This window comes from Vulpes vulpes, chromosome 13, assembly GCF_048418805.1.
Source record: "Vulpes vulpes isolate BD-2025 chromosome 13, VulVul3, whole genome shotgun sequence".
NCBI classification, from domain to species: domain Eukaryota; kingdom Metazoa; phylum Chordata; class Mammalia; order Carnivora; family Canidae; genus Vulpes; species Vulpes vulpes.
In genome coordinates, this window is record NC_132792.1 from 140,927,620 (window position 1) to 140,955,603 (window position 27,984).

Sequence of the window (27,984 nt, forward strand, 5' to 3'; positions counted from 1 at the left end):
AGGAAATGTAGAATTTTCACTTTAATTTACATTTTAAAGGAGATTCAGCGATTACAGGAAGACACTGATAAAGCTAACAAACATTCATCTGTGCTTGAAAGAGACAATCAAAGAATGGAAATACAAATAAAAGATCTTTCACAACAGGTTAGAATTTTTTGTTTCTTTTCCTATTTTTTTTTTTCCCAGACTACCCAATAATGTTTAAGTCTGTTTACAGGTATGTATGTAAGAATTACTGCATACGAAATTCTCATTAGGAATAAGACTAGTGAATTATAGCCTGGTCGTTGTTTTTTGTTTTTTTAATAGCCCTTCTTTTGTGTGTGTGTGTGTGTGTGTGTGTGTGTGTGTTAAGTATTCAAATTTTAGGTAAATGAAATAATTCAATGATAAATAAAAGTCTTCTATCCCTGCCCAAGTCCCAGAGTAGAACCAGCATTAACAGACTGGTGTATATTCTTTCAGTTCTTTATATATACATATGTATACATATATACATATATATGTGTAGGTACGTATATGTGTATACACACATATATATATACACAAACCCGTGAGCATTCATGAACATATGTAAGTATCCATTGTTTTTACTAGAATAACGTCATATATACATTACCCTGCCACTTTTTTTTCCCAAATGAACAAGTCAGGAAATGTAGATCTATTTTATACATATATTTTATTCTCATTTTTGTGTGTGGGTTTATACAACATACTACACACACATAAAAACTTCATATGAATGGAAATAAATCTGTTTTTCATACTGGTCTTCTGCCCCACCAAATAATACATACATAAGCACACAAATGTAAGCAAAAACATGTACAGGTATATATTTTGTGTTTTATTTAGTCAGTATTTTACAAAAGTGGAGCTATACTTCCAGAATAGGGAATTGGTGTTTTGTTTTTTTTTAAATAACAGCCCTTATTACACACTTTTAGAGAAATGAAAAATAATTTTTCCCACTAAAATTTTTTAGGTTTTAATATCTAAAACAATAATAATTTTTTAAAAATAATGCTAACTGATGCTGTTCATAAAGTAATATTTTCACTTGAAAATTTTTATTCTAAACATTTCCAGAATCAACATCAATACTATTTGGTAACATTAAAACTTTGTTTTTAGATTAGAGTGCTTTTGATGGAACTTGAAGAAGCAAGGGGCAATCATGTAATTCGTGATGAGGAAGTAAGCTCTGCTGATATAAGTAGTTCATCGGAAGTAATATCACAGCATCTAGTATCTTATAGAAATATTGAAGAGCTCCAGCAGCAAAATCAACGTCTCTTAGTGGCCCTTAGGGAACTTGGGGAAACCAGAGAAAGAGAGGAACAAGAAACAACTTCATCCAAGTAAGCAGTTGACTATCCTGGTTTGTTTAGCAAATATTTATTGAAAATTTCTTATGTGTCTTTAATCGTGCTGTATACTAGGAATATGGTGACTTAGGAGAAAAAAAAATTGAGCAACAATACAAAAAAACATTTTATTCTCTGGTATCTCAATTTGTGGGTGAGATTGATCCTAAGAATAAAATAGATAAGTAGATCATTTTAGTTCAGTGTGATTAGTTCTATAACAAATATAAGCCTATCGTGGGAGCCTAGACCTAGCCTAGGTTTCAGGGAACAGACGAGGCTTTGTGGAGAAGATAATATAGGAATTACTCAAGCAGAGTAATGAATTTTTCCCAAAAAAGTGTTTGGTGCTAGGGAAAGAGCAATAATTATGAAAGTAAGAAGACTGGGGTGTTTGGACTGAGTGGAATCAGTTTGAGTTTTGCAAACAGATTTTTCAGATAACTTTGGTGAGTACCTGAGTTCTGTATGGTGGAAGTTTCAAAAGTAGATCTTAAAATACTTAGCAGATGATAGAAAGGATAAAAGAGACAAAAATATCATCCTAATGATGTGACAAATGGTAGAATGTTTATTAGTTTATAGTAGAAATTATAACTGCCTCTCATTCTCCATTATGTGAAATAGACTAATTTCCTTTTCTACAGAATTGCTGAGCTTCAGCTAAAACTTGAGAATGCCCTCACTGAATTAGAACAACTCCGTGAGTCACGACAACATCAAATGCAGCTTGTTGATTCTATAGTTCGTCAGCGTGATATGTACCGTATTTTGTTGTCACAAAGAGGAGTTGCCATTCCTTTACAACGTAAGTTTTTATATGTTATCCTAAAAAATTCTAAGTTGTTTTGGGAAATTTTTTTAAAATGTATATTATAGAATAGATCTTACAACGTAAGTACTCTCCACTCTACTGAATGGTAACTTCAAATTTAACTACCATATATGATTGATTATTACATCACCAATCCTAAAACATACAGTTATTTTAGATCTAAGAAAAAAGAAATGCTGACCATTGCTGAAAAATATGCATCTTAGAGTCCATAAGTTACTACGTTTATGTATTTTTAGATATAATTGACATACAATATGCTTTTAGATTCAGGTATACCTCATAGCATTTGACATTTCCATACAACAGGAAATAACTCTCCAAAAAGTCTGGTTACACTTTGTCACTGTGCAGTTACCACATGTCACTGACCATATTCCCGTGCCATACATTACATGTCCATGACCTTTTAATTACGTTTTGTTTTAACATTTCATCTGCAAATGTTGTCTCTAGCCAAAAACCAAAAGTTTTTTTTTTCCAAAATAGTTTTAATAAGGTGGTTAGTAGATTCCTTCTTTTATAATTCTTTTATAAACTCTATAATCTTACCATTTCATTTGAATAAGTCTAACTTACTTATTTTGGTAGTGATAAATGTTATATCATTCTTTTTACGTTTCTGAAGCTTCAAGCTTAGAGGATATTTCTCTTGCATCAACTCCGAAACGTTCAAGTACATCTCAGACTGCTTCCACTCCTGCTCCAGTACCTGTAATTGAGTCAGCAGAGGCCATAGAAGCCAAGGCTGCCCTTAAACAGGTAAGACCCCACACCATTACACCTATATCATGGATTAGGTTCTTGGAGAACACAGGTTGTCATGTTTCAATAATTTCTCCAATATTTAGTTGCAGGAAATTTTTGAGAATTACAAAAAAGAAAAGGCAGATAATGAAAAAATACAAAATGAACAGCTCGAGAAACTTCAGGATCAAATTACAGATTTGCGATCACAAAACACCAAAATTTCTACACAACTAGATTTTGCTTCTAAACGGTAAATTTTCTGTTGTTCAAAAAGTAATAGTCTAAACAAATAGTCTAAACTTCAATATTTAAATAAGTCAAATTCAAGGACTAATTTGCAGGATTGTTACTTATTTGTGGACCATATTTATTCCAGGATGAGAAGCTGTGGAGGTTTAATTTTTCAGTATTGGTTTATGATTTTCTTAGGCATTCCTCAGGAGTCCAGGTAGTTATTTGATAAGTTGAAGTTGATGTGAGGAATGTTGTTAGTTTTCCTTCCTAAGATTCAAAGATCTACTGCTTCTGAAGGACTTAATTATTTATAAATGCATCAGAGAATGAGGCATGTGAGCAAATTTCATTCAGCTTTCCCTAAAAAAGAAGCAAGTGCTAGATAATTTTAGGAAAATTTACTTTTTTGGCCATTTGTAAAGGGATTACAGTACATCACATTTTATAGTTACCAGTTAATCCATTGAATACTCATTAGTTTAGCAAGTTACAACAAAATTTATTTCTATGTATACTACATGATAAAAAGCTGTTTTTGTAAGGATATGGCGGGTAGTTTCCTCCATATAGTCCAACAATGTGATACTCTACGTAAAAGCACTTTTTTTTTCTCCTATGCTAATAGTTGTAGCCAGCCATTTTGTAAGTTTTCAAGCACATAGAAATTAGGAAGAATTATAGAGGCTAAAAGGATCTGGAAAACTCCCTCTCTAACCATGCATAAATATCTTAAATTGCATACTGTGTCATGATGAATGTTTGATATATCAACATTATTGGTATTATTTTGAATGTGATTAAACTTCTTATAAAGGAATTAGCTTTAAAAGTTAATTCAGCATGAAATTAGATTTAAAGCTTATTTATAAAATTTAAATTTCACTATTAAATTTGGAGTTGAGGGTTTTACATTATTATACAAACCACTTTTTTCATATTGTTACTCATGTGAAATTAAGCTATTATAAAGCTCTTTAAGAAACTAAGCTAGGGGGCACCTGGGTGGCTCAGTTGGTTAAGTGTCTACGGCTCAGGTCATGATCCTGGGGTCCTGGGATCCATCAGGCTCTCTGCTCAGTGGGGGAATCTGCTTCTCCTCCTCTCTCTCCCCCTGCTTGTCCGTGCACTCTCTCGCTTGAAAGTAAATAAATAAAATCTTTTTAAATAACAGAAAAGGGGGACTAAGCTAGAATATAGTATTTCAGTTGCTTATAGAATTACTTTTATCTTGTATTAAGTTATGAAATGCTACAAGATAATGTTGAAGGATATCGTCGAGAAATCACATCTCTACATGAGAGAAATCAGAAACTCACCGCAACAACTCAAAAGCAGGAACAGATCATCAATACAATGACACAAGATTTGAGAGGAGCAAATGAAAAGCTAGCTGTTGCAGAAGTGAGACCAATTTCCTTCATCTGACTTGCATTATAAATTGCATTTGACATTTGCTTTTTAGTTATTACTTTGTTTACTGTATGATACAGATGTTTGACAGATATGTAGATTTCAAGTATCATTACGTGGTTTCCAAATATCCAATTGTGCATCAATCCAGTGGTTGTTTCTATCAAAACTGAACCAGGAAAAGCTTGGTTTTTTGGATTAAGATTTCCTGACAAGTCTTCCATTTCATATTAAATTTATAAGTCACTATTTCTCCAATTATAACAAGGAAAAGAATATTGTATTCATTCTTGCTCATTCCTGATAAAAGACAATATGAAAATTCTATTAGCATTAAGTTACATTGCTGAATTTCAACATGTATACAAATGCCTGTTAGAAATGGACAGTACTTTCAATTGAACTCTGGATTCTTAATGATGAATTTTTATATTTCTACTTTTTTATAAAGTTACCACACAATTTTTTGATCATATTTGTGAGCAATGTGCAGCTATCCCCCATTTTACCTTTTGAGAAACACTCAAAAGTTAAGTGATTTCCTGTTTAGGATAGTTGTGAGAGATGGGTTGGTTGAGACTTAAACCTAGGTTTTCTAATTCTTTGATTTTTATGCACTCCCACTCATTTGTGGGGATGGAGGTATCACTTTTTCAAACTGGTGGAGTAAGTTTTATGATTGCTTATTTATGATTTATTGTGTAAATGTGAATACTTTGAGGATATTTTCAGAGCAAGCTCCCAAATCTTTTGAGACTCGGAGGGTCCTCTTTATGAGGAAAAAAAAGTTGAAATAAGTCAGTCAGCATTCTCAGATACTTAGAAGCCAAGCTGGGATTATAAAACTTGTATAATTTAGTAGTATTGAAGGTATGATGATAGCAAATTTTGCAATTTTGTTGCTTTTACTCTGTTGTAGATACATATTTTTTTAATCTGATTTGTTAAGAGTAAAGATATCATAAATATTTGTGGTAATTGCAGGATCTTTTCATTTGATATGATACTCCCAATAATTTTTGCTTCATATTTCAACACATGAAACTTAAAGAATTATAAATTCTTCTATAATGAAGAGATGTTATCTCTAATTAGCATTAAGAAATACATAGTAATGAAGGATCATTTTAATTATATATAATGGTATTACTGCACTTAACACATTATTTTCCAGCATCTCTTTCTTTTACTTGTATTTGCCTCAAGGTAAGAGCAGAAAACTTGAAAAAGGAAAAGGAAATGCTTAAATTGTCAGAAGTCCGTCTTTCTCAGCAAAGAGAGTCTTTATTAGCTGAACAAAGAGGACAAAACTTGCTGCTGACTAATCTTCAGACAATTCAGGTAACCAGATAAAAACAAAAACACCTATAGAAAAAAATTTTCAAAGTTAAATTTAAATAGTTTAAAGTAAATGTAAAAGTAAAGTAGTAATGTATCCTCATGGGCTCTTAATTTAGAAAATTTTTCTGTCACTTTTATCACATTATGATGATAATTGCATTTTGAGGTTTATTAGGACATGTCAATATTCTAAATAAAACCTTGAAACAGAACTGATTGAAACTGTGCAGTTGGCCGTTTTCATCCTCATATATATTTACAGAGTCCTGTGTAGTTTGTTTTTAAGATTAAATTTTTGGTTTTTAATTTTTCTTTTAAAACTTTAGGAAATCTGAATGACTATTGTCATATGTTTGTATTTTTGCTTTATTAAACAGATACTTTAATATGAAAAATGCTTAAAGACGTTCTTGGTTATAGACTTTAACTCATGTTGAAGTGGATTGTAATCCTGTAATTTTCTGTAGCCTTTGATTTTCTTTGTGTTGCTTTTTTTTTCCACTTTTTTCTTAAGCATAACCAAAAATCTTTTTTTACTATAGGGAATATTAGAGCGATCTGAAACAGAAACCAAGCAAAGACTTAGTAGCCAGATAGAAAAATTGGAACATGAGATATCACATCTAAAGAAGAAGCTGGAGAATGAGGTGGAACAAAGGCATACGCTTACTAGAAATCTAGATGTGAGTCTATTAGTATTATGAATTTCTGTAAATCATTTATTTCCAGAAATGAAGCTGGTATATAGGTACACTGCCATCTCCTGCTGAAGCATGGTTTGAAGAGACTTCTTTCAAGCTGTTAAGTTTCTCTTGCCTCTTTGTATGCCTGGTAATTTTTTTTTTTTTTAAGATTTTATTTATTTAGTCATGAGAGACACCGAGGGAGAGAGAGGCGGAGACACAGGCAGAGGGAGAAGCAGGTTCCATGCAGGGAGCCCGATGTGGGACTCGATACCAGGACCCTAGATCACATCCTGGGCCAAAGGCAGGCACTAAACCTCTGAGCCACCCAGGGTTCCCCGTGCCTAGTAATTTTTGATTGGGTGCCATACATTGTGAGTTTTATCCCTCTTAGGTGCTAGATATTTTTATATTCATATAAATCTTCGGTTTTGTTCTGGGATGCAATAATTGAAAATAGTTGATTCTCTTGAGTGTTCCTTTTTATGATTTGTTAGGCAGGCCCAAAGCAATGCTCAGTCTGTAACTAATTATCTCTCACTACTAAGATGAGGCCATTCTGAATAGTAGTCCCAGTGTCCAATGAATTCAGGGTTTTCAGTCTGGCTGCTATAACAGGCATTATTCCTGACTGTCTATGAGCACCAGACACTCTTCACTCCAGTCTCTTTGGAGGATTTTTCACCTTGTCTGGGGGTAATTCCACATGTATGCACTGATGACTATTTTGCTAAATGTACAGCAGGGATCCTTTGCAAATCTCCAGGGTACTCTATCAGTGCAACTCTCTGTCCTAGGAATTCAAGTTAATTTATTCTTCCTATACTCTCAGTTACATGTTCTCAGTTCAAGGAGTCAGCTGGCCTCTGTCTTATATCCCTTTTTCAAAGCCTAGACCCTCCTAAGTCAGGAAGCTAGGGAACTAATAGGGGTTGCTGCTTTGTTTCCTGTCTCAGGTAGCACAGTTATTTTTTTCAGTTATTTCAGATCTGGTTTCTGCTACTTTATCTGGGGCCAGAATTTAAAGTATTACAAAAAGATAGTGTGAATTTCTAGTTATTTATGAACCTGTAGTGTTTGCAGGATTAATGTATCTTTCTTTTTAGGTTCAACTTTTGGATACAAAGAGACAGCTGGATACTGAGACAAATCTTCATCTTAACACAAAAGAACTATTAAAAAATGCTCAAAAGGAAATTGCTACATTGAAACAGCACCTCAGTAATATGGAAGTCCAGCTTGCTTCTCAGTCCTCACAGAGAACTGGTAAAGGTAAATAAATAAGTAGACTGATAGTAAAGTACTTTTTGCTTCTTTTTTAAAGAGTATTTATTTGAGAGAGAGCACAAGCAGAGGGAGAGAAAGTAACCAGCCTCCTGCTGAGCAGGGAGCAGGACTCAAGGCTTGATCCCAAGACACTGAGATCCTGACCTGAGCCAAAGGCAGATGCTTAACCAAGTGAACCACCGAAGTGCCCCAGTAAAATACTTTTTTAGGCTTATAACATATCTTGTAAATAATTGCTTATTCTTTCTGGATAATGGCAAAAGAGAAAAAAACACTTTTCATATAGTAAAGCTTAGTTTTAGGCTTAAATTAATAAATTTACAGACTCAGAAGATTTGGAATAGTTCTGCATGGCACCTGACCAAGATATGCTCTGTAGTTTTCCAGTGATTGAAATTATTTATTGATACTTTAAAAATGTATCCTTTGAGGGGGGGTAATACTTGAATTTTCAACTCTAACTTGTTAAAACTGTAATAAGGCCCTCTTACAGAAATAATTGATTTGTTTGGTCTCTTTTAGAGTAGTATTTATAATCATTGTTCATAGCCTTAGGTAAAAGACTTGTTTCATTAGATTTTGCTTCTCTTCATGAATACACCATTTCAAATGCAAAGCCTTCAGTCCAGATAATCTTAAAAAAACATAATATAGGGGATCCCTGGGTGACTCAGCAGTTAAGCGCTTGCCTTCGGCCCAGGGCATGAAATTGGAGTCCTGGGATCGAGTCCCACATCAGGCTCCCTGCATGGAGCCTGCTTCTCCCTCTGCCTGTGTCTCTGCCTCTTTCTCTGTCTCATGAATAGATAAAATCTTTAAAAAATAATAATAATATAATCTTAATATGTATGTGTGTACATATATGTGTGTTATATATATGACATATAAATGTATAGTGGATATGTAATTTTCCAGTAGTCCATAGTCCTTTCTTATTGATATATGATAAGAAAACATCATTTTCAATCTTCAATTTCTTCCTTTCCCATGGATTTTAGAATGAAAATTGAATGATAAAAGATTTAGTGTTTATAAAAAATGTTTAAATAAGAACCTGGTAGTATTTTCAAGTAGCTCCTTCAATTTAGTACAAATATTTAGTGTTCTTCTCTTTTAAATATCTTTGTAATATTTGTAATAGCACATTTCAGATATTCAGTTTTTTTAAATAAGAAATAACAATATCCTGGCAAAGTACCTGTTTGTATTTTAGTACTTAGCATGGGTTGAAATACACTTTTTAGAAAAGTATTTCTCCATTTGAGTCTTAATCCTAATTTCATGAACTCTTAGCAGTTATCTCTAAGGTCATTTAAAATGTTAATTTTAAGAAAGCTCTTAAATCTTTTAGGTCAGCCTAGCAACAAAGAAGATGTGGATGATCTTCTGAGTCAGCTACGGCAGGCAGAAGAGCAGGTGAATGATTTGAAGGAGAGACTCAAAACAAGTACTAGTAATGTGGAACAGTATCGAGCAATGGTTACTAGCTTAGAAGAATCTCTTAACAAAGAAAAACAGGTATATACAATTTTAAATTCCATTTGAATGCAATTAATGTTTTTGTTTTTGTTTTCTTTTGTTTTTTTAATTAGGAGCTTGTTGTAAGCACTGTAGTAAATGTGAGTTTGGAGGATATCATTGTATTTGCCTCTTGCACCTTAAAAGTTATTAAGTCTGATAAGCCAGATAAAACAAAACCCACAAAATTTGTAAAACAAAGGAGGGTATAATTGCTATAAGAAATGTACATATCAAATATTAGAGTGAATGGAAGGAAGTGAGGTTGGTTGTTTCCTGCGTGACTTTACAAGAAAGATGGTATTTGTTCACCGCCTTGAAAGAAAGTATTATTTGGGTAGTCAAAGGTAGAAGGCTATTCCATATACTAGGGACCCTCAGCCAAGTAGAAAGACTTCAGGTAATAACAGTTTGGCTAGTAAATTGACTTTGTAAAGTGAAATAATGAGGAATAGAATTATAAATGTACCAAGAACCAAATGTGAAAGGTTTTGAATGTCATATTAAATTATATTCTGTAAGATTTAGAGCTTTTGATTTTTTCCAACATGTCATCATCAGAATTTGTCTCAATTAGATTAATGTAGTTGATTGGAGGATACAGTTTGTTTTAGTGTCTATAGCAATAGTCTAGGACCAGCCATAGTTTTAAAAGCTCCTTTTGTGGTTGGCGTCATGGAAATCAAGATATGTGGGGCAAAGACCTTTTGATGGTAGAATGGACAGATTTGGTGACAAGAGAAATGGGGAACTGGAAATTTCACTTCAAAAAAGAAAAATGGCCAGTAGCCACGTTAAGAGGTAGTATGAGGTTTTAAATGTTGTTTTAAAACTCTGTGATCAGCATTGATGGATTTTTTTTTTTTTTTTTTTTTTTTTTAAATTTATGATAGTCACAGAGAGAGAGAGAGAGAGAGAGGCAGAGACACAGGCAGAGGGAGAAGCAGGCTCCATGCACTGGGAGCCTGATGTGGGATTCGATCCCGGGTCTCCAGGATCGCGCCCTGGGCCAAAGGCAGGCGCCAAACCACTGCGCCACCCAGGGATCCCTGATGGATTTTTTTTTTAATACAAGGCAAACATTAATTTTAGTACTTTTCAAATTTAACGTAGATGTAGGGAAACTATAATTTTAAGTGTGTATAATTTTTTTATCTTGTTATTTGGATGATGGTAAAGGTGACAGAAGAAGTACGTAAGAATATTGAAGTTCGTTTAAAAGAGTCTGCTGAGTTTCAGACACAGTTGGAAAAGAAGCTAATGGAAGTGGAGAAAGAAAAACAGGAACTTCAGGATGACAAGAGAAAAGCCATAGAGAGTATGGAACATCAGGTAAATTAGATTATTAACCATGTCAGTCGTTTATGTGTGTAAGGATTTCAATAGCACATCAGTTACCACCCAGTACATCTCATGAGATACTGATGAACACATATTTAACAGTAGTTTTATGTGTTACTCTGTTCTTTAGGCCTGTACATGTTTTCTTTTGAGTTATTTTAGACCACTTTATGGGTAGATACCAGTGCTGCTTTTTGGAAGCCTTTGCCTGTGCATTGACTGCTATTTTAGTGAATATAGACCTGCAAAATTTGTGCAGATAATGACATCAAGTTATCTTTTATTTTTTTTTTATTTATTTTTTTTTTTTTAAATTTTATTTATTTATGATAGTCATACAGAGAGAGAGAGAGGCAGAGACACAGGCAGAGAGAGAAGCAGGCTCCATGCACCGGGAGCCTGATGTGGGATTCGATCCCGGGTCTCCAGGATCGCGCCCTGGGCCAAAGGCAGGCGCCAAACCGCTGCGCCACCCAGGGATCCCCTCAAGTTATCTTTTAAATGTATAAGAAATCCCTCTGGACTAGTTGGCTTTATAAAATCTATCTTTACCATAAAGTAAGTTTACAGTTAACTCTGGTTTTAATGTTATTCTTTTGATTTAGTTGTCTGAGTTAAAGAAAACACTTAATAGTGTTCAGAATGAAGTACAAGAAGCTCTTCAGAGAGCAAGCACAGCTTTGAGTAATGAACAGCAAGCCAGACGTGACTGTCAGGAACAAGTAAGTGTTGATCTTGTAGCCAATTACTGAGAAATGAAATTTGATCCTAGGGAACAGTTCTTGGAGTATATTAATACCTACCGGAGACTGGTGAACCTTACAGAAATGCAATGTTATTTACACTGTTGTGGACTTGGACTAAGATCAGCTGAAAAGTATATGTGAATGCTTGAAGTAACTAGTGCAATAATCATTAACAAATCAATCTTCACAAATAGGGGGAAAAAAATTCAAATGAGAACTAAACTGAAATAGAATGGGAAAGAAATATATGTAAGGAGTTTACTAACTTCTCATTTTAACCTTAGTGGTCTATGAATAACCATTCGTTTCATGACAATTCAGTATTGCTTACATGTACGTGGTATGTATATGCACGAAGATTACTTTAAAAATGGAACACAGAAAAAAATAGAACATAGGGCAAAGTACTTCAAAGATAATAAGACAAAAATGAATTATCCTTGTCTTATTGCCAAACATAATAACATTGGAAATTAAAGTGAAAAAATGTATCTGTAATTCAATATTATAAATTATTCTCATTTCCCTTGTTCACTTTAGGTTTGTGTTGCTGTCAACATGTGTGCACATGTATTTTTACTAATCTGATTTATACTTAGCCTTTATTTCATAAAGCTTGCTCCAAATTGCTACATAGTCCTCATAAGTTTCATTTTGAACAGTTCTTTAATATTTCTTCTTTGTTTTGGGGGTATGGGTTATTGTTTTTCTCCTGTTTTGTTTAAATTCCAGTTAATATACAATATAATATTTTCAGGTGTAGAATTTAATGATTCATCACTTACATACAACACCCAGTGCTCCTCATATAAATGCCCTCCTTCATCCCCATTAGCTATTTAACCTATATCCCTGCACACCTCACTCTCCAGTAAACCTCAGTTTGTTCTCTATAGTTAAGAATCTGTTTCTTGGTTTGCCTTTTTCCTTCCATGTTCATTTGTTTTGTTTCTTAAATTCTACATGAGTGAAATCATATGGTATTTGTCTTTCTCTGACTGACTTGTTTCACTTAGGATACTTTCTAGTTCCACCCACATCATTGCAAATAGCAAGATTTCATTCTTTTTTATGGCCGAATAATATTCCTGCCTGTGTGTGTGTAACATATATTTATATCTCCCCAACACCTTCATCATCAGTCAGTGGACATTTGGGCTCTTTCCATAATTTGGGTATTATTGATAATATTGCTACAAACATTTGGGTGCATGTGTCCCTTTGAGTCAGTATTTTTGTATCCTTGGATAAATACCTAGTAGTGCAATTGCTAGATCTTAGAGTAGTTCTGTTTTTAACTTTTGAGTAACCTCCATACTGTTTTCCGGAGTGGCTGCACCAGCTTACATTCCCACCAACAGTGTAATAGGATTCCTCTTTCTCCACATCTTGTTTCTTTTATTGTTAATTTAGCCATTCTGACAGGTGTGAGGTGGTATCTTCATTGTAGTTTTGATTTATATTTCCCTGATAATGAGTGATGTTGAGAATCTTTTCATGTGTCTGTTAGCCATCTGTTTGTCTTCTTTGGAAAAATGTCTATTTGGTATATCATAAGCCCATTTTTACCTGGATTATTTGTTTTTGGGGTGTTGAGTTTTATAAATTCTTATATATTTTGGATATATAACCTTTATCAGATATACCTTTCGCAAATATCTTCTTCCATTGCATAGGTTGCCCTTTAGTTTTATTGTTTCTTTTGCTGTGCAGAGGCTTTTTATTTTGATGAAGTCCCAAAAGTTTATTTTTGCTTTTGTTTCCATTGCCTCAGGAGACGTATATAGTAAGAAGTTGCTACCACCAGTTCAAAAAAAGGTTACCGCCTGTATTCTCCTCTAGGATTTTGATGGTTTCCTGTCTTACATTTAGGTCTTTAATCCATTTTGAGTTTATTTTTGTGTATGGATGGTATAAGAAGGTGGTCCAGTTCATTATCCTGCATGTTGCTGTCCACTTTTCACAATACCATTTGTTGAAGACATTTTTTTTCCATATGATATTCTTTCCTGCTTTGTCAAAGATTAATTGACCATATAGTTGTTCATTCCTGGGTTCTCTACTGTATTCCATTTATCTATGTCCCTTTTTGTGCCAGTATCCTACTGTCTTCCTAATACAGCTTTGTAAGACAAAAAACAACTTTGTAGTATAGCTTGAAATCAGGAATTGTGATGCCTCCAGCTTTGCTTTTCTATTTTGAGATTGCTGTGGCTACTCAGGATCTTTTGTGGTTCCATACAAACTCGGGGATTGGTTGTTCTAGCTCTGAAAACTGATGATGGTATTTATATGATAGTGGTTGCATTAATGTGTAGATTGCTTTGGATAGACAATTTAACAATCTTTGTTCTTACAATCCATGAGTGTGAAATGTCTTCCCATTTCTTTGTGTCATCTTTAATTTCTTTCATCAGCATTGTATAGTTTTCAGAGTGCAGATCTTTTACCTCTTTGGTTAGGTTTATTCCTAGGTGTCTTAGGTTTTTGGTACAATTGTAAATGAGATTGATTCTTTGATTTCTCTTTCTGTTGCTTCATTATTGGTCTATAAAAATGCAACAGGTATCCATACGTTGATTTTGTATCCTGTGACTTTACCGAATTCGTGTATCAGTTCTAGCAATTTTTTGATTGAGTCTTTTGGATTTTCTGTATAAAGTATCCATGTCACCTACAAAGAGTGAGAGTTTGACTTCTTCCTTTCCTTTTTGGATGCCTTTTCTTTTTGTTGTCTGATTGCTGAAGCTAGGACTTCCAGTACTATGTAAATAACTAGTGAGAGTAGACATCCTTGTCTTGTTCCTGATCATAGAGGAAAAGCTCTCAGTTTTTCCCCATTGAGAATGATTTTAGCTTTGGGCTTTTTGTATATGACCATATTGTGTTGAGGTTTGTTTCCTCTATCCCTGCTTTGCTGAGGGTTTTTATGAATGGATGTACATCGTCAAACACTTTTCTACATCTATTAAGAGGTTCGTGTGGTTCTTTCTTATCCTTTCTTATATTAACGTGGTGTATCCTGTGATTGATTATCAGATATTGAACTACCACTGCAGCCCAGGAATAAATCCTACTTAATGGTGGTGAATGATCTATTTAATGAACTGTTGGATTCAATTTGCTAGTATGTTGTTTAAAATTTTTGCATACATGTTCATCAGTGGTTTTGGCCTGTAATTCTCCTTTTTAGTGGGGTCTTTGTATGGTTTTGGAATCAGGGTAATACTGGCCTCATAGCATGAGTTTGGATGTTTTTCTTCCATTTCTTTTTTTGGGAGGGAACAGTTTGAGAAGGATATAGATATTACCTCCTGCTTTAAATGTTTGGTAGAATTCCCCTGGGAATTCATCTGGCCCTGGACTTTGTTGGGAGATTTTTGATTATTGATCCAATTTCTTTGGTGGTTATGAATCTGTTCAAGTTTTCTGTTTCTTCCTGTTTTCAGTATTGATAATTCATATGTTTCTAGGAATTTATCCATTTCTTCTTATTGCCCAATTTATTGGCACATAATTTTTCATAATATTCTCTTAGAGTTGTTTGTATTTCTGCAGTATTGATTGTGATCTTTCCTCTCTCATTAATGATTTTATTTCTTTGAGTCTCGTCTCTTTTTGATAAGTCCAGCTACGGGTTTATTAATTTAATTGATTTTTTTTTTTCCAGAAACCAGTTCCTGGTTTCATTGATCTATTCTACTGGGTTTTTTGTTTCTATATGATTTCTGCTCTAATCTTTATTATCTCCCTTCTTCTGCTGGCTCTTCACTTCATTTGTTGTTCTTTTTCTAGTTCCTTTAGGTGCAAGGTTAGGTTGTTTATCTGAGGTGTTTTGCCTGTATTGCTATGTACTTTCCTCTTAGAGCTGCTTTTGCTGCTTTCCAAAGGTTTTGGACTGTCATGTTTTCATTTTCATTTGTTTCCATGTATTTTTAAATTTCTTTAATTTCCTGGTTAACCCATTCATTCTGTAGTAGGATGTTCTTTAGCTTCCACGTATCTGTGATCTTTCCACATTTCTTCTTGTGGTTGACTTCAAGTTTCATAGTGTTGTGGTCAGAAAATATTCATGGTATGATCTCAGTGTTTTTGTACTTGTCAAGGCCTGACTTGTGACCTAGCATGTGATCTCTTCTGGAGAATGTCCCATGTGCACTCAAAAAGAATGTGTCTTCTTTTTGTTCTGACTATATCTGTTAAGTCCATCTGGTCCAGTGTGTCATTCAAAGCCATTGTTTCCTTATTAATTTTCTGCTTAGGTGATCTGTCCATTGATTTAAGTGGGGTGTTAAAGTTTCCCTACTGCTCTGCTATTATTATCAATGAGTTCCTTTATGTTACTAATTTTTTTATATATTTGAGTGCTCCCATGTTGGGGCCTTAAATATTTACAATTGTTAAGATTTTTTTTTGTTGGATAGTCCGTTTTATTATTATATAATGCCCTTCATCTCTTATGACAGTCTTTGTTTTAAACTCTATTTTATTTGATAGAAGAATTGCTATTCATTCTTTCTTTTGACTGCCATTTGCATGATAAATGTTTCTCTATCCCCTTCCTTTAATCTGCAGGTGTCTTTAGGTCTAAAATGAGTCTCTTGTAAGCAGCATATATTTCATTAAATAGATACAGCATAACTACTAATTATTCTCATGTTTTGGTATATTTAGATTGTCTTTTGTTATTATAAGTCATATAATATGCATCTTTTCAGAAAATACTGACTAGCCTAATGAGTTTTTAATCTTGTGTCAATGGGGGAATAATTTCTCACAGGCTAAAATAGCTGTGGAAGCTCAGAATAAGTATGAGAGAGAATTGATGCTACATGCTGCTGATGTTGAAGCTCTACAAGCTGCCAAGGAACAGGTTTCCAAAATGGCATCAGTCCGTCAGCATTTGGAAGAAACAACCCAGAAAGCAGAATCACAGTTATTGGAGTGTAAAGCATCTTGGGAGGAAAGAGAAAGAATGTTAAAGGTATTATTATACACTGTGATGGAATGTTCTGGAGAATTTAAAGGTTTGGGAGTTTTAAATGTACATTGGAAAGTCTGATATTATAATAGACTTTCGTTTACAGGATGAAGTTTCCAAGTGTATGTCTCGCTGTGAAGATCTAGAGAAACAAAACCGATTACTTCATGATCAGATTGAAAAATTAAGTGACAAGGTTGTTGCCTCTGTGAAGGAAGGTGTCCAAGGTCCCTTGAACGTATCTCTCAGTGAAGAAGGAAAATCTCAAGAACAAATTTTAGAAATTCTCAGGTAAATCCAATAAAGTTTTTTATGCTTCATTTCTTTGGTGTACCAACAAATGTGTAATGCAACCATAAATATGTAAATTAGGGAAGCTGTTTATAAAGTTTTCATCCCTTACAGGTCACTTTTGACATTTAGACGTGCTAAGTTAAAGAAATGACTAGGCTGAATCTGAGAGTAAGAACTCGAGTCAGTTCTTTGAAAAATTAAATGCGTTTTGGTTATTTTAAAGATACACATTTCTAAAGCCACTGTCAATAATTTTTAAAAGCCTCATTATGTATTAAATAAAACATTATGTAAAAATAGTTCATTAAAGTCACTGATTTTTGTCATCTTAAAAATTATCCAAGTTTTGAAATGTTATATTATTGATATTTTTTATTCAAATAAAATCTTACATATTCTTCTAGATTTATTCGAAGAGAAAAAGAAATTGCTGAAACCAGGTTTGAGGTGGCTCAGGTTGAGAGTCTGCGTTATCGACAAAGAGTTGAACTTTTAGAGAGAGAACTGCAGGAACTGCAGGATAGTCTAAATGCTGAAAGGGAGAAAGTCCAGGTATGTATCCTAAGCTTTAAGAAAGCAGTTGTTAAATCAAAAGAGCTCATTTCAGTTCTTATGACATAAAGTTTAATTTGAAATAAGTGATCTTCCTAAACTCATAAACTATTAAACATTATTTTAAGTGATAGAGTATAATGACAAAAGACTAGTGACAGTCAGACTGGCTGGTTTTAAATTCTGGCTTCATACCATTTAGATGTGTGTCTTGTGTATATTTCTCTGCTCTTAAATTTCCTCATCCAGAATATTAGGATGATAATAATAAGGATTAAGTGAGTTAAGGTACATGAAGCATTTAGAAACATGTCTGGTACATAGTTAATACTTAATAAATTTCAGTTGTCTTTATTATTATAGTTATCATATATATGTTTGAGTAGTTATTCTAAGATAAAATTGTAGATAGAAACTACTACAGAAAATAAGTATACATCCTCAGCAGAGGAGTAAAAAATAGTCAAAACTATCAACCAGAAAAGGAAAAGAAGATGCTTTAGTGAATGGATAATCACAGCACACATTCAACTCCTTAGCCCACACCACCACCCAAAAGCTTATAATTGCATGCCCGTATTATGAGGATATGCAGTAACATAACTTCACATCTGGAAGGAAACAAATTAAGACTTTGAATCATTTATCTTTTAACTGATAGGTAGTTGGAATGGCTGCTAGAGAAAAAAATCATTGAACCCCCAGGGAAAGTAAATAGGTTTATGAATGTATGTTTTCATACAAAAATGCAAAGTTTCAGAATTACATCTTGAGAGGACAGTCCAAATCAAACATCTCATCATGGAGATAAACAGACCCTCCAGTTCAGTGGCATTAACATTTGGAGGAAAAAGCAGAATCATAGTTTTTAAAAGGATTACATAGTCTCTCTGTTCCTTCAGGTAAATCATACTAGAAAATGCCCAACAGACAAAGTCAGAGGGGAAAACAGCTCCTACATACAGTCGGCAGAGGCAAGAAATAACACACATATCAAAAATAATACCCAAACAAGGGGCATCTGGGTGGTTCAGTTGGTTAAGCAACTAACTCTTGATTTCAGCTCGGGTCATGATCTCAGGATACTGGGATGGAGCCCCGAATCATCCTCACTGCTCAGCAGGGAGTCTGCTCTTCTCTCTCTCCCACTCTTTCTGCCTCTCTCCTCTGCTTGCACGCTCTCTCTCCCTCTCCGTAAAAATAAATAATCTTAAAAAAATGCTTAAGCATGGTGAGTGCTCAAGCATGGCAATTCTGAGCCAACACACACCTTTTTTTGTTACATTAAAAGCAGGCATTAGTCTGACAGTAAAAAGGCTGCTTATGCAATTCTGTAATGTTAAACTTTACTTACAGAGTGTTAGATCCTTAGAACTAAAGTTCTTTTTTTTTTTTTTTTTAAAGATTTTATTTATTTATTCTTGAGAGATAGAAGGAGAGACAGAGCCAAAGACACAGGCAGAGACAGAGCCAGAGACACAGGCAGAGGGAGAAGCAGGCTCCATGCCCTGGGAGCCTGACGTGGGATTCGATCCCGGGTCTCCAGGATCGCGCCCTGGGCCAAAGGCAGGCGCCAAACCGCTGCGCCACCCAGGGATCCCCAGAACTAAAGTTCTAAGGAACAAGGTGCCCCCTGAGAAAAAGATTAATAGAAACATTGATTGCTTTTCAGACTTGATAGTTGCTGCTTTAAAAGGTGGCTTAACCATAAATTAAAAAGAAATTTAAAAAAAGAAATTAAAAAGAATAAAAATCTAGAACACATTAAATTGCTTTCATTTTATTTATTTTTTTTTTATTTTTTTTTATTTATTTATTTATTTTATTTATTTATGATAGTCACAGAAAGAGAGAGAGAGAGGCAGAGACACAGGCAGAGGGAGAAGCAGGCTCCATGCACCGGGAGCCTGATGTGGGATTCGATCCCGGGTCTCCAGGATCGCGCCCTGGGCCAAAGGAAGGCGCCAAACCGCTGCGCCACCCAGGGATCCCTGCTTTCATTTTAGTATGCATCCTCATCCCAGCCTTTTCTACTCCTGAACAGAAAAGTGGAAAAGGGCAGCAATTTGTCAAGAAATCAAGCCCACAGATTTTAGGGATCTCCTGTGCACACTGAGTTCTTTCTTAATCTCTGTTGAGGACCATGAGAAGCAGCAGCACCAAAACCGAGTATGCACCAAATCCAAGGTTCTTTTTGTTCTTCCAGTTATCACATTCCAAACTAAGCCCAAATGGATTGCAAGGATGACCAAATGTGAACCCAGTTAAAAATTTGTTAAATTTATAAAAGCAAAAGCAGTTACAGGAAAAGAAAAACAGTTCATCCCAAGGGATCATGTGTTTACGTTGTCTTCTGTGGCATTGAGAACTGGCCAGTCTTGAGTACCTCTGGTTACTGTTCTTTTCACTGTATCAGAATCTGAGCTAAAAAATGTCATCACCTGATGATGGCAGCAGAGGGTGGCAGGGCTAAGAACCCAATATTCATCCCCACGCTGGTTGAGAGTGAGTAAATGTGGTTCTAAAACTAAACGAGAGAAGTCAGAGACTTTCCAACCTTACCTGATGGCTTCTGGCCAAAGCAAGGAAGTGTCATGGAAAGTGTGGAGTGGTGGGGGTGCACAAAGGCACTTGAGGAGGAGGAAAGAAAAAGCAGCATCCCTCAGTTAAGGTAGGGGAGGAGATACAGGGAAAGCCCTGAATTCCTCACTAAAGGCCAGTTTCAAAGGGGCGAAAGGGGGTTACAATTTGTGCTTCAGCCAAGGGTGCTCATGGGAAATGAAGAAAAGTCTTGGGGAGTGTGGGGGAGAGGTGGGCAACATTTAAGACTTAAAAAAAGAAACCGGGTTACATCTGGAACATCCCCGCACATCCAGCAGTAGGCCCACAGTCTGTGACCTGAAACCTTCACACCTATTATAGCAAGCTACCCCAAGTTGGAGGGCTGTTGCAGGGAGAGAGACAGGCAGGGGAGCAAGGGAAGGAAGAGAGGACAAGGCAGAGACCCAAGCCATGTAATCAGCAGCAAGGAGATTGTGCAGTGTGCCTTCTCACAGTTGAGTTAGATGTGCCCCACCGGTTGTGATGGGAATCAATTTGAATATACTTTCATGAGGGTCCTGGGTAGCTCAGTCAAGTGTCTGCCTTTGGTTTAGGTCATGATGCAAGAGTCCTAGGATCAAGCCCTGAAATGGGCCCCCTGCTTAGTGGGAAGTCTGCTCTGCCTCTCCCTCAGCACTTCCCTTCACTCATGCTCTCTCTCACAAGTAAATAAACAATTAAAAAAAAAAATAAGTAAATATACTTTCTTGATCCCAGAAATTCAACTATGTGGACAGTGGTTATACTTGACGGGATGATTTGTTATAGCATAGCATATATCTCCAATGGACAAAAAGTTAGTATCATTTACAGTAGCTTAAGATAGATTGCCTTTGAATGGAAGCTTCCTTTCCAGTACTTTGTGGTTTATAAGACATATCTAGAAAATTTATTACTATGGGAAATGAAGCCTGCTTAAATCAAATGGGGAGGGGCTGTCATTTCTCTTTTTGCATCATTGCTGTAACATTGTCCTTGGTCTGAGTCATAGATTTAAAAATTGTGAGGGAATGAAGTAACGTTTAAAAGATGGATGATTAGGGATCCCTGGGTGGCGCAGTGGTTTGGCGCCTGCCTTTGGCCCAGGGCGCGATCCTGGAGACCCGGGATCGAATCCCACGTCGGGCTTCTGGTGCATGGAGCCTGCTTCTCCCTCTGCCTGTGTTTCTGCCTCTCTCTATCTCTCTGTGACTATCATAAATAAGTAAAAATTAAAAAAAAAAATTAAAAAAAAAAAAGATGGATGATTATACCCATTGAGAACAGAAAAGAAGTTCCTCACAACTGAGCATTATTCAGTAAAATTGTTAACAACCAAACTGATGAAAGAACTAAATGAAATGAAGAATGTGTGAACAAGCAGATGGAGCTGAGGACAAAATAACATCATTTAAAAACCCTTAATAAACTCAGTATACCAAGAAAAAGGAGAAAGATTAATAGAGATCTGAATTGATGTTTTTTACCCAGTGTTAGTACTGATTACTAGTGGAATTTATAGTCTTTTTGCTTTCATCTCTAATTTCTTGCATTTGTTTAAACTCTTTGTAGTTAGTCTGCATCGTAGAAAAAGAAACATGTAAAACTTTCAAACATTTCCATTTTGAAAGCTGACATTGAAATCCTTTTTACTTTTTGTAGGGAAGATTAGAACTAGTAGGAAAAGATAGGTCTTCACCTACTGTTGGGTATTGGTGTACACATGTGTTTGAAATCTTTAGGTAACTGCAAAAACGATGGCCCAGCATGAAGAACTGATGAAGAAAACCGAAACAATGAATGTGGTGATGGAGACCAATAAGATGCTAAGAGAAGAGAAAGAGAGGCTAGAACAGGATCTACAGCAAATGCAAGCAAAGGTTTGGAACTTACTAATCAAGATAGAGACATGTCATTTTTAATAATATTAGAATTTTTATATCAGATATTTAAAAAATACTGCCACTATTTTTAGGTAAGAAAACTGGAGTTAGATATTTTACCCTTACAAGAAGCAAATGCTGAGCTGAGTGAGAAAAGCGGTATGTTGCAAGCAGAGAAGAAGTTACTAGAAGAAGATGTCAAACGTTGGAAAGCACGAAACCAGGTAAATCCAATTGAAAACGGAAACGATTTTAAAAATCAAAGGGCAACATTTAAGAGATTAAAAAATATTTGATATATTTTTTTAAGAAATGGCTAGTCTATTTCCTTAAATTCCACATTTGTGCTTTTCCTTTATCTCAAATATTTTTGTACATGATAAAATGGATTTGTCTAGTGTATTGAAGCACTTTTAAAAAGACTTGTTCACTTGAAAATTTTAGGGAAGATAAAACCATGTAACATGGTTAGAAACTCGAGTTCTAGATTTAAACAAAAGGTTGGAAATCTGCCTTGCCAGATATTAGTTGTTTAATTTCTGAGAGTTTCTTAATCTTTCTGAGCCTATTTTTCTCATTTGTAAAAATGAAGACATAATACCAGTTTTCATTTTACAAAAAATTTAATAAATGTAAACCAGTTTGCCCAACACCTCACACCTAGAAAATGGTCTAGAACGGTAACTGTTACTATCTGTATAAGATTGTCAAACTTTAGAGCCCATTTATTCCTGTTTTTGTTGCACAAGCCATCTGAAAAATCAAGAAAGGAAGGTCGTCTTCCCAAATGTAGATGTATTTTTAAAATTTTGCTGCTGTCTTTCCTGGCTAATGGAATCAGTTACATTTAGCATTATTTTCATATTTTTGTTTCAATTGTAATGATTTAAAGATATAGACGCTTTTTTCTTGTAAATGTCACTTTAATGAAAGTAGATATTTAATATTAAAAGATTATAATTTCTTTGGATTCCTTTATTTTCCTTCTTTGTAACTATTGTGAAATACTTGTTTGCAATTATGAAAAATAATGCATAATGAGTGACATTTACTTTATTTCACTTTTCCATTTTGGCCAGGAGTTTTAGCTAAACAAATTAAAACTTCAGTCTTTGTAGTTTGGTGCTTGATCACCATGTGTATAAGACCACTTATGTAAATGTAATTACATATTGTTATGTTATTAGTACATTAGTTTTACAGCACATTAGTTTCATAAAGCCTATAAAACCATTTAATGCATTTTTTATTATTCTAGCATCTAGTAAGTCAACAGAAAGATCCAGATACAGAAGAATATCGGAAGCTCCTCTCTGAAAAGGAAGTGCATACTAAGCGTATTCAACAGTTGACTGAAGAAATTGGGAGACTTAAAGCTGAAATTGCAAGGTATATGGAAAGAAGCCTTAAACTGTGTATGAGTATATGAAAACTTAAGCAGGTTTATTTCTACTCTTTATATATCAACTCCCCAAAAGTTTCCTGAGTGTAGAAAGAATAAAACATGCTAGAGCCCTTACATTTGACTCTCTTTATTACTTTATGGAGCCAAACAAGCAGTAATTTAATCTTATGCCTTTATATATGATTATTACCTTTTTAAAAATCTTTGGCATGAGTCTAAAGCTAAATGTATTTTCTAAACAGTCAAAATAACTTTTGCAAGTAGGATTTTCTTTTGCTTAGCATGTATTTCTGAGTATTTTTAAAGTGTATATAATAAAGGAAGTTCTTAAATTAGAAATTTTTTTAAATGAGCTTATAGTGAACTATTGCCCTTTTAAAGTTAAAAAATTTAGGGGTGCTTGGGTGGCTCAGTTGGTTAAGCATCTGACTCTTGACTTTGGCTCAGGTCATGATCTTGGTGTCATGATCTTGGCGGTGAGATCCAGCCCCATGTTGGGCTCTGCACTCAGCCAGGAGTTTGCCTGAGAGTCTTCCTCTTCCTTTGCCCCTCCCCCTGCTCAGGGTCATGTGCCTAAGCGCTCTGTGGCTTTCAAATAAATAAATCTTTAAAAAATAAAGTTAGGAAATTTAATATTAACATTAATGTTTCTGGTTTACCTTTTTTTGTTTAAGTTTTAGTGTTGTTTTAACAATAAGATTGAAAAACTTGTATGTTGTATAAAGCTTGACAGCTTACAAATCTCTCATATATTCTCTCTCTCTTTTTTAAGTCTGGCATTTTAAGTAGGAGAGATAATACTTAATTTCAAAGATGAGGAAACTAAGATTCAGAAAGGTACCCAAGGTCACAGTTAGTAGTTGTTAAACCCATGCTCTTAATTAAGGTCACCTGATTTCAAATTTAGTTTATGATAAAGTACAGGGGTTGGCAGACTATCACTTTCGTGCCTGTTTTCGCACAGCCTGTAAACAAAGAAAAATGTTCTTATTTTTAATGTATTGTAAAAAAGGAAGAACATGTGACAGAGACTACATGTGGACTAATGTATTTATTCGACTCCCAATATGGTAGAAAGTATAAATTTTATTATCAGGCAGAAGTACTGCCTTAAGTACTGTGTACTAACATTTGATTACTGTGCAAAGTTGTACGTGTTACTTAACCACTTGTAGCTCAGGTTTTCTCTAAAATGGGCATATATGCCTTTGTAATAAGCAAATAAAATCTTTTCAAAAGACCACAGATTCATAATTTAAGGAATTATCTTTTGGAGTGTGTGTTTTAGGATTTTAAAATAAACATACAAAAAAAACATAGTAAAGCAAACGGTAATGTAAATTAAAGTATTTAAAATTTTTTAAGTAGTGTCATATATTTATCTTTTTCCCTTACCCCATTTTTTGTTTGTTTAGATCAAATGCATCATTGACCAACAACCAGAACTTAATCCAGAGTCTAAAGGAAGATTTAAATAAAGTAAGAACTGAAAAGGAAACCATTCAAAAGGACTTAGATGCCAAAATAATTGATATCCAAGAAAAAGTCAAAACTATTACTCAAGTCAAGAAGATTGGGCGTAGATACAAGACTCAATATGAGGAACTTAAAGCACAACAGGATAAGGTATGTTGAAACAATTTTCTGTCTCTCTCACACTCTACACATATGTATAATTTTTTGACGTACACGATATTGTTTTATGTACTTTATACACATATATAATGATTTTGAAAAGTCTTATTTCTTTATAATTTTTATTATTGGCCTTTAGGTTGTGAACATGAATGTAAGCTTATATTGATAATCTTTATTTGGCTTAAAATTAGTTCTTTAATATGCATCAAATTTCACTGTAAGTTCATAAAGAAATTTTAGTAAATGTTAGGTATTTTAGTTCAGTTTTCCAGTCTTAATATAGTCCCTTTTCAAACTTGTTCTTGTAACTCACTGCTGATTAAAACTGTGTATATCAAAAAATGATCGTTCTTTATAATTAATCAGGCTTTATAGTATTACGTGAGTAGTGTGCATTAACCACCTATCAAAAAGAATTTTTTAGTTCTTCTTACATTTCAAATCTGAATTCCCAAAAGTAAAAAAACTTGTATGTTGACTTACATATTTAGCACCTATTAGATTAGAAAATATAGTTTAAAAATCCAGAATTCTTCCCCGTTGATGATGACTGCTATTAACACTTTAGTATGCTTTTCCTAACATACGTGTAATGTGTTTTTCCAAAGAAATAAGATCGTTTGTATATTTTTTGTAACTTGCTTTTTCATCTCACTCATTACTATAAAAATTTCTGTATCAAACATTTGCAGTGCAGCATCATTTTGATTAGATGGCTAATATCCAGTTGTATGGAAAACACTAACTTATTTAACTAATTCCTTACTCTCAGATACTAGAGTTATTCCATAGAAAATTCATCTGTGAATAACCTTTAAGATAAATTTCTTTGCTTAGTTTTGGTTATTTCCTTAGATGAACTTTTAGAAGGGGAATTATTGAGTATAAATGTGAAAGTATATTATTATTATTATTACTGCTTGTCATTTTAGGTTATGGAGACCTCGGCTCAGTCTTCTGGAGACCACCAGGAACAGCATGTTTCAGTTCAAGAAATGCAGGAGCTCAAAGAAACCCTCAATCAAGCCGAAACAAAGGCCAAATCACTAGAGAGTCAAGTAGAAAATCTGCAGAAGGTATGAGTGTGAGAGAAGGGAAGAATGTATGTCCCTGATTCTTTGCTTATTAAATATCTGAAGAAATAGATGTTAAAACACTGGCACTTTGTCTTATCATATGGAAATATATTATCTTTGTTATGTATATTTATCTTTTATACCTGAATGACTTATGTATATAAATAGTATCCAGTCATCAAGTATCCACTATAATGGTGGCTTGACCACCATTTTACATTTATACTTCCATTTAATCTAATTATGCAAATTAATATATTTTAATTCTGTGCAACATACAGTTTATACTGATTTGCTTGAATTATATGGTGAATACTTTGCTTTCCTTTAAAAGACATTATCTGAAAAAGAGGCAGAAGCAAGAAATCTGCAGGAACAAACTGTGCAGCTTCAGTGTGAGCTTTCACGACTTCGTCAGGATCTTCAGGATAGAACCACACAAGAGGAGCAGCTCCGACAGCAGATAACTGAAAAGGAAGAAAAAACAAGAAAGGCCATAGTAGCAGCAAAATCAAAGATTGCACATTTAGCTGGTAAATTTCTGTATCTGCTGAAATTTGAACTTATAGTGAAAGTTGGTTATTTGATGCAGACTTAAAGTTCAGTGGGAAAGAACTAAGTGAATACTATAAAGTGATTTCTGTGCATGTGCTTTAAATGTGGGGCAAGGGGGTGTGCCTGGGTGGCTCAGTTGGTTGAGAGTCTGACTCTTGATTGCAGTTCAGGTCGTGATCTCAAGGTTGTAATTTCAAGCCCTGCATTGGGCTCCATGCCCAATATATACATAAGGCTTATTTAATTAGACATAAATTAGAGCAGCCTGAATTTTCAAATGATGAGACTGCCCCTCATCTATTTATGAATCTTTCCTGTTGGCTAGTAACAGGAAGTGCTATTGTCCTTCTGCTTTGTCATATAACTGTTAGTACCTTCTGTTGGTAATTCTTTGGGTCCACAGTGTGCTGTTCAGAGGCCTTCTGTAAACTTGTAGGTGGCACTGGATCTTATCAGCCCAGTGATTTTACTGTGCCTCACTTCTCTGAGGCCCTCCAGCCCAGGGCCCCTGCCCCTGCCCCAGTGTTCTAGACCTTACTGCACCTTGCTTGCTATTCTGCTTAGTGGGTAAATAAAATGCCCAGTCAGCTAAGCTTTATTGTAAGCAGTTTTTTTAATGGTCTGTAATACAGTGTTTCAGCAGCTATTTCATTTAAAAAAAAAGTTACCTAATTATTTTTAGTATGTGCTTTAGATTATATGAAATGAAAATTTGGCAGTTTATAATATTTTTATATTTTAATAATAAGATTGAAATACTAAAGGCTATGTAAAAGGACTTCAAATTGCAATTTATGGGGTATCCTTTATCTTTATGAGATCTTAGAGAAAGTTACATATTTTTATGTTGCAGTAAATATATTTTATGTTGGACTAATAAATATAGCTATGTTTAGAATCAGAATTAATTGTGGATGTTACAAGCTCAGAAATAGAATCTGCTAACAACCCTAGTATACCTATGAAATATGTAAATGTTCTTTACTTCCAGTGTTTGTAATATTAATAGAATCACATGGTTACTTCTTTAGGTGTAAAAGATCAGCTAACTAAAGAAAATGAGGAGCTTAAACAAAGGAATGGAGCCTTAGATCAGCAGAAAGATGAATTGGATGTTCGAATGACTGCTCTTAAGTCCCAGTATGAAGGTCGAATTAGTCGCTTGGAAAGAGAACTCCGAGAGCATCAAGAGAGACACCTTGAGCAGAGAGATGAGCCTCAAGAACCTACTAATAAGGTGATTAGCTAATTCTGTGTCAATAACAAATCATTTTGTCCTTGTGCATTTTACTTGAAGGTGTCTGGTGATTTAGAAGCCTTCATCAGTGAATTTTGGCTAAGCTAAATATACAGAGAGAATAGAAGCAAACTATTTTGATGGCATCGCTTAGTGAACTCTTACAGAATAGGCAAAATAATCCATAGTTTTCTTTTTATAGGTCCCAGAACAGCAGAGACAAATCACATTGAAAACAACTCCAGCTTCTGGTGAAAGAGGAATG

The 27,984-nt window shown here is 34.5% G+C and overlaps 1 protein-coding gene across 4 annotated transcripts in view; it reads left to right on the forward strand.

The window, feature by feature from the left end:
* The window catches only part of TPR (translocated promoter region, nuclear basket protein), a 67,424-nt gene that overhangs the window by 13,976 nt on the left and 25,464 nt on the right, over positions 1 to 27,984 (forward strand). For all 4 annotated transcript variants that reach the window (XM_072733152.1, XM_072733153.1, XM_026001204.2 and 1 more), the window contains exons 14-36: positions 40 to 147; positions 1,141 to 1,367; positions 2,021 to 2,181; positions 2,837 to 2,970; positions 3,060 to 3,208; positions 4,431 to 4,593; positions 5,809 to 5,943; positions 6,486 to 6,626; positions 7,733 to 7,898; positions 9,265 to 9,431; positions 10,611 to 10,763; positions 11,378 to 11,494; positions 16,299 to 16,502; positions 16,606 to 16,790; positions 17,198 to 17,345; positions 21,668 to 21,805; positions 21,901 to 22,032; positions 23,067 to 23,197; positions 24,629 to 24,839; positions 25,784 to 25,927; positions 26,262 to 26,460; positions 27,514 to 27,719; positions 27,922 to 27,983. In XM_072733152.1, coding sequence (XP_072589253.1) covers positions 40 to 147; positions 1,141 to 1,367; positions 2,021 to 2,181; positions 2,837 to 2,970; positions 3,060 to 3,208; positions 4,431 to 4,593; positions 5,809 to 5,943; positions 6,486 to 6,626; positions 7,733 to 7,898; positions 9,265 to 9,431; positions 10,611 to 10,763; positions 11,378 to 11,494; positions 16,299 to 16,502; positions 16,606 to 16,790; positions 17,198 to 17,345; positions 21,668 to 21,805; positions 21,901 to 22,032; positions 23,067 to 23,197; positions 24,629 to 24,839; positions 25,784 to 25,927; positions 26,262 to 26,460; positions 27,514 to 27,719; positions 27,922 to 27,983 — 3,581 coding nt within the window. The remainder of the gene's footprint in view (positions 1 to 39; positions 148 to 1,140; positions 1,368 to 2,020; positions 2,182 to 2,836; positions 2,971 to 3,059; positions 3,209 to 4,430; positions 4,594 to 5,808; positions 5,944 to 6,485; positions 6,627 to 7,732; positions 7,899 to 9,264; positions 9,432 to 10,610; positions 10,764 to 11,377; positions 11,495 to 16,298; positions 16,503 to 16,605; positions 16,791 to 17,197; positions 17,346 to 21,667; positions 21,806 to 21,900; positions 22,033 to 23,066; positions 23,198 to 24,628; positions 24,840 to 25,783; positions 25,928 to 26,261; positions 26,461 to 27,513; positions 27,720 to 27,921; position 27,984) is intronic.